This window comes from Peromyscus californicus, unplaced genomic scaffold (assembly GCF_007827085.1).
Source record: "Peromyscus californicus insignis strain IS unplaced genomic scaffold, ASM782708v3 Scaffold_8__1_contigs__length_139910024, whole genome shotgun sequence".
NCBI lineage: Eukaryota > Metazoa > Chordata > Mammalia > Rodentia > Cricetidae > Peromyscus > Peromyscus californicus.
In genome coordinates this window covers 81587867-81594942 of record NW_026294606.1, presented here as the reverse complement: position 1 = coordinate 81594942, position 7076 = coordinate 81587867, and the positions used below count along the sequence as shown (strand labels likewise).

The window sequence follows — 7076 nt, the reverse complement described above, 5'->3', positions numbered from 1 at the left end:
CCAGAGCATTGACTGAAAAATGACCCTCTCTTCCCTCCCTTCTGCCACGATGCTGCCCTGAAAGGAAGAATAAGAATCAATCTATCAATCTCTCTCTCTCTCTCTCTCTCTCTCTCTCTCTCTCTCTCTCTCTCTCTCTCTCTCTCTCTCCCTCCCTCCCTCCCTCCCTCCCTCCCTCCCTCCCTCCCTCTCTCCCTTCCCCCTCCCTCTGTCTCTCCCACCCATGAGTCCGTATATGTGTGTGTTCATGGGTGTGTCCTTCCTCAGGAGCCATCTTCCTTGTCTTTTCAGACAGTGTCTCTCATGGGCCTGGGTTGCACTGATTCGTCTCTGCTGGCTGGCCTTAGGGGTCCCCCTGTATCCAAATCCCCAGCACTGGGATTTCAAGCAAACGATACCATAATGGGCATTTCTACTGGGAATAAAACTTAAGTCTTCACGCTGGTGCAGCAAACACATTACAGACAGAGCTGTCTCCCCAGCTCAGGAAACGTCGTTCTTATTTCAAAGTTTCAGTGATAATGTCACTTGCGTCCCCTTTTAACGGAAGGCAGAGGAGGTGGCCTGTTTGTGATGAAGTGGCTTGCCCATCTAGGCTGAGCCTAGCCAGCTCTGCTAGAGGCTACCTCCAATCTCAAGCACTTCTGAGAGTTCCCTAGCTGATATCCTTCTTGGTATCCTCTAATTTTAGCCCCACCAAGTAGAGCCAAGTTCTGTGGATTTCACGCAGGCGGCTTTCGTCAGGCTGACACCTTTAAACTCTGAAGCATACACTTTACAAAAGTCCCAAAGGAGAGTTCAGTGTATGGGGCTTGTTGAGCCTCGGGTAGATGTGAGTTGGCAGGAGTGTCAGAAGTAAAAGGGACAGCCACCTCAGGTCCCTCCAAGCAGGGGGCTCCAGGCAGCATCTAGAGATGACTGTCACCTCCTGTTTGTTAGTGTTCAGTGACTGGAAACTGTTACTGGGTACCGAGCTGGCACCTCGGGGTCTTGAAATGACTAAGTTCTCATGAGTAGGCTGACTCATAACTCCTGCCAGCCTCCAGGCCCCAGGTTTAGGTTTTTGATATCCTACCCAAAGGCCAAACCTTGCTCAAATGGGACTCTATACTTCAAAGCCCCTCTGCCTCCCCCAAGTCAACCAAACTGAGGCTAGAAAGCAATGTTTACCAAAAGATGGGAGCTTTTGTCTTTCGTTCACATTTGAGGTACACTGGACAAGTCCATCTAACAGAGTTTATCCCTTTCCTTAGTTGGTCACTGGAGTTTTCCTTGGAACTCTGCAGTGACTTCTCTCTGTAGCCTGCATAGCATCCTCTCTCCTCTTCGTATATTTTCGGGGAGGGGAGCAGGCAGTGACACCAGTGTGGTCAGTTTTGATGTAGCTCAAGGCTCTGTGCCTGCCTCTGTCACCATACGTTCATGCCATGCATAGAAATATTCAAAGCACAGAGCTGGAATGTCAAAAAGTTGAACCTGGGGCTGGAGAGATAATTTAGTCAGTAAAGCCTCTAACACACAAGCACAACAACCTGGGTTTGATTCCTCAAAACACACATTAAAAAGGCATGCATGCTGGCACACAGCTGTCATTCCAGTCCTGTGGAGGCAGAGACAGGAGGATCCCCGGGCAGTCACTGGCCAGCCTAACCTGGTGAACTACAGGACAATAAGAGACCCTGTCTCAAAAACTTATGAGAGGTTTGGGAAGATGGTGCAGTGGTTAAAGGTCTTGCTTTGCAAGCATGAGGACCAGAGTTCGATCCCCCAGGACCCATGTAGATGCCAGGTGAGTCTGGTGGCCTGCCTGTAATGCCATCCTTGGAAGGGGATCCCCCAAGCAAGCTACCCCGTGAGCATATTCTAGGTTTGATTTGAAGGCCCTGCCTCAATGAAGAAGATGTGAATAATGAGTGATTCAAAATGATTTTCCTGACATCACATTTGGGCCTCCATATGCACACATATGCATACCCACACCACAAGATACCTGCCCTTACATGCAACCAAAACACACATACATAGAGCAGGTACACACGTATACACACACATACACACATACACACACACACACACACACACACACACACACACACACACACACACACAAATGGAAAGAGAAAAAAATGTTAAAAGGTAAATATCATCTGAGGAACAACACCTGAGGTTGACCTGTGGCCCCCACATGCACACAAGTGCCAGTTCATATACCACATACACACACACACACACACACACACACACAGAGAGAGAGAAAGAGAGAGAGAGAGAGAGAGAGAGAGAGAGAGAGAGAGAGAACTTGAGCTTAATCTTCTTCATCAGTTTCTAGCCCAAAGAAGCAAATGATTAACTAGACACAGACCACAGGTCTGCAAATCACATTTACCATCATATAAGCAGGGCAAGGGAGGTTGCTCCAAGAACACACAGCTGGCCCTAAACTGAGAAGAACAGCTACTAGGAAGACATCTCCCTATCCTCCACCCATCCATGGGCCGTGAGAACCAGGCAGGGCCGTGTAACCCAGCCCAGCTGAGCGAAGGGCAGAGCTGATCTAGCATCACCACTCAGAGGGAACCATGTCCAAAGGGGGCAAGAGGAGCCAGGAGCCCATGCTGCAGAGCTGACAAAACGTGAGCCAGAGTCCCAGAACACGAGTGGCAAGGGTTGACACGCCTTATGGGAGGGTTGTCGGCAGGTCAACCATGCGATCGGGAGCGCAAGCCCTGCAACTTTGGTGGGACAAGCGAAGAAGACAAGAGTGGAAGCCGGCTTTCACTGGAGACCAAAGATGGACGGCTTGAAATCCAGGCGGAGGCGGTAATGAGAAAGGCAGTTGAGGGATGGCGAGGCTTGGTCTCCCCTCAGCTGGAAGAACCTCAGAGCTGCTGACTGTAGTTAGGCACACAGTAAAGAGAACGGCCAGCCCACGGCTGAGAGGGTGAGGCTGTGCTCTTCTCCATGCTCACTTGAAGCTTCCTGGTTCCTCAGTTTCCTACCAAACGCAGCATGCACGGGTACCACTGAGCTGCATGTGTTTAGGTCATGAACACTGTCAGTGCCCCATGTGGCGCTCCTCATTGGCGCCACAGCCATAGGGTCATAGCCGGATAAACTTTAGATAACTCCAGTGTGAGAACAGAAGAACCAGTCAGCTGCTCTAAAAAGAACCTTTGGGGCTGAGGACCTCAGTCAGCAGTACCATGCTCACCTCGCCGGCAATAACCTGTCTCCAGAACCCGTGTCCAAAAGGCCAGGCATGCTGCTGCATGCTAGCTGTTCCAGCACTGGGGGGACAGCGACAAGCAGGTCTCTGGGGATTGCTGACCAGTCAGCCTAGCCTAATCGGTGAGCTCAAGCACTGTCTCAAAGTCTAAGGTGGACAGTGACTGAAGAACTGCAGTGAAAGTTGACCTCTGGCCTCCACATGTGTGCACACACACACACACACACACACACACACACACACGACATTTGAATTCACACCAACATGAAAAGCAAGTTACCATGTAAATGCTGAGTAGTTCAGAAGATTGAAAAGACAGTATTTTTTTTCTTTTTTTTTTTTTGGTTTTTCAAGACAGGGTTTCTCTGTGTAGCTTTGCGCCTTTCCTGGAACTTACTTGGTAGCCCAGGCTGGCCTCGAACTCACAGAGATTTGCCTGACTCTGCCTCCCGAGTGCTGGGATTAAAGGTGTGCACCACCACCGCCTGGCAAGTATTTTTAATACTATATACAAATTCAATTTTTGAGCAATTTTGTGAATTTTGATCAAATTTACCAGCTCAAAATTTTGATCGATTTTGTAAAGTCTCATAAAGCAAAAAAACAGTAGTTCCATTCTAAATTCTGAACTGGGTGTGGCTGTTGTTGCTATTGTTTCGTTGATAAAATGATTTGATGACCGAACAACAAGCTAGGAGTGTCCTGGCATGTGGGAAGGCAGCTGCAGGGGGTACACAGGTGAATGCAGAGGCCACCTCTCCAAAGAACTCAGCTCTCACGGGCCCTTTGTGAACAGAGCCAGGAATAATTAAGTATCATTAAGGAGCTGTCATTTAAACTCCAGGATAAGACAAAGCAGCTCTGACTGAAGAAACCACAAGGGCTGAAAACTGAATTACGGTTTGGATCAGACATGCTCTCCCAGATTGTCCTGTTGAACATTCACTCTCCACCTTGGGATGCTATTTTGAAGGCTGTAGAGGGATGACAGAATTATGTCACTAAGGAGTGACCTTTGAAGGTTTTGGCCGGCCTCTCCAGGCTGTTCCCTCTGCTTTCTGATTTGCTTTATGTGAACATCTTCTGCCAAATGCTCCTGATGTCGGGACAGAGCCATGCTACCCCACCATGAAAGGCTGAAATCTCTCTGTGACCTTCCGCCAAAGAAACCCTCCATCTCTGAGATTTTGATGACAGTCACCCAAAAGTAACTAATCAATTGTACCTGGGAGGATGAGTAGGACTCCACTCTAAATCCCGTGTGGAGTCCCTTGTCCCCATGAAGTAAAAGGATTGATCAAGGGCTGGGCTGGAGCTCAGTTAGTAAAGGGCTTGCCTTGCACACACACAGCCCTGTCTTTGAGTCCTAGCACCATATAAACCAGGTGTGGTATGCACTACTGGAATCCTAGAGCTCGGGAGGTAGAGACAGAAGGGCCAGGAGTTCAAGACTCTCACAAAGAAGGAAAGAGCAGGGGAAGGGAGAGAAAGGATCATGAAAAAGAACTCATTAGGCAAACCACACAAAGTAGCCACTTTCATAGGTGACATAGTCAGCTATTGGCAGTTCCACAGGGTTCAATCTACCAGTGTGCACCTGCTTTATCTGAGGCCCTAGTCCTAGGAGTTCTTAGTGTCTACTGTAGATCTAGAGCCTACTGAAGAGGCCTGGGGCTGTGAGGGTCTCACATTTCACCCTGATGGAGCAGCATTCTGACGCTGCCAATAGAAATACATCCCTCAGTCTAAAGCCTTATGGATGCTTTGGGATGTCCATTTCTGAAATCTGTCTCATTTCCAGGGATTCCAAACTTAAAGACATTAAAAGAAAACCAACAGGATGAGGTCACACTTCTGAGAGCAAACGCTCCTGACAGGTTGTGCATCTCAAATTCTCTTTAGAACTAAGAATCTCTGGCTGCAGCAGCTTGTGGAGACTCCGGGTCCATCTCTTGCATCATGTGTGGAGATTAATCACAAGAGCCATGCCATCATCCGAGCCCTGCTTTGAAAAACTCACCCAGCCTCAGGACACTCCTCGTGGAGCCAGCCTGCAGCCTCCAGCTATGTCCACTGGGGCTGGAATGAGTCAGTCTCTCTGAAGCTCATGAGCTCTCAAAGCTGATGGATTACTGGTACTGTCAAGTGATGAGGGTGTAATGATTCCCGGAAGCAGAGGTCATGAACCCAGAGCATATTTTTTAAAATGTATTAGAGAAGGACTAGGAGATGGCTCAGTCACTAAACTGTTTGCTGTGTAAGCTTAACGACCTGAGTTCTGATCTCCAGCACCCACATAAAAACACAAGCACTGTCCTCCTGTAATCCCAGCCCCACGGAGCTGGAGACAGGTAGGTCCCCAGTGCTCACTGGCCAGCCACTTCAGCCAAATCAGTGAGTTCCAGGCCAGTGAGAGACCATGTCCTGAAAATAAGATGACTGAGGTGGACATCTGATGTCAACCTCTGGCCTCCGTACATGGGTCTCACACACACACACACACACACACACACACACACACACACACACACACACGAGTGCACACACATAGGCACAATACACACACAGCATATTAGAGGACCATCTCAAGATCTATGTAGAGACTAAGGGGGAAATGTTGGTAATTAAAACCACTGTATTTTGTCCCTTCTTACGGTTGTGAACTCAATCTCAATACCCTCAATAACTTTTGCTTAGAAAGGGAGATTCTCACTCTAGCTTTAGAAAAGAAAATGCGGGTTCCGTCACCCAGACACGTGAAGGTCGGCAAGTCGGTTCTGTGCTCGCGCCGGGATGGATTCCTCCTCGTCGTCTTCGGGCGCGGGTTTGGGCGCCATGGACCCACAGTTGCAGCATTTCATCGAGGTGGAGATGCAGAAGCAGCGCTTCCAGCAGCTGGTGCACCAGATGACAGAACTTTGCTGGGAGAAGTGCATGGATAAGCCTGGGCCAAAGTTGGACAGTCGGGCTGAGGCCTGTTTTGTGAACTGTGTTGAGCGCTTCATTGACATAAGCCAATTCATCTTAAATCGACTGGAACAGACCCAGAAGTCCAAACCAGTCTTCTCAGAAAGCCTTTCTGACTGATCTCAGCATTACCTCTTTGGAAAAGTAGTTCAAGAAATGAAGAACTGTTGATGGGATGATTGAAGAAATGGCGGGGGGGGGGGGGGGGGGGGGGGGGGATTGGCTCCCAATTTTCTTTATCATCTTGGTACGTCTTGTCACCTGAGAACGAATAAAGACCAATTTTTATGTATGGGAGTTGAGAGTCATGTGTATTTGGTTGTGTTTTTAAAGCTAATCATGTGAAAATAATTGACAGATAAATGAAATTATGAGATGCATATTACTGTATATGGGACTATGCTTTCTCAAGGTCCCTTAACTGCTTTATATCATTTTGATAGTGGAAGTGCTTTCTATAATTTGATAGTGGGACCACATAGGGTAAATCTCTATTTGTATGGATTCATTTCTGATTTTTTAGGGAGATCTTTGTGTCAGAAAGAGTAACAGTGGGGAAAATAACCTGGCACTGTTTAACCATGAGCTTTCTTATCTTTGTAAGTTCGACTATCAAAGCTGAAAAAATTCTATGGGTGTTCATATAATCCAGCCTTTTAGGTTGTCTTTCTCCCCTATACTGTGATTTACTTAAATATCAAATTGAAAATATGGTCTCAAGGTAGAACGGGCGGGCAGCCTGAGAATCTAGAGGGCTTTAGTTAGTTATAAAGGAATCTAGCTCATGAGCATAATTCGAGCTACCAGACTGCCACAGGAGGAAGTTAACCTACTCTGTATATCAGGATACAAAACCTTCACAAATGTGCCTAAAGAGATGCAT

At 47.8% G+C, this 7076-nt stretch overlaps 1 protein-coding gene across 1 annotated transcript; it reads left to right on the top strand.

Moving 5' to 3' along the window:
- The first annotated feature begins 6015 nt into the window (after positions 1–6015).
- On the top strand, positions 6016–6393 carry LOC128103804 (mitochondrial import inner membrane translocase subunit Tim8 A-like). The gene has a single exon (XM_052728449.1). The coding sequence runs from the start codon at positions 6020–6022 to the stop codon at positions 6311–6313; it is 294 nt and encodes a 97-aa protein (XP_052584409.1). The 5' UTR covers positions 6016–6019; the 3' UTR covers positions 6314–6393.
- Positions 6394–7076: the final 683 nt, after the last annotated feature.

Bases quoted from the DNA above. Each gene is read 5' to 3' on its own strand.
- LOC128103804 (XM_052728449.1), top strand. From the start codon at position 6,020: ATGGATTCCTCCTCGTCGTCTTCGGGCGCGGGTTTGGGCGCCATGGAC.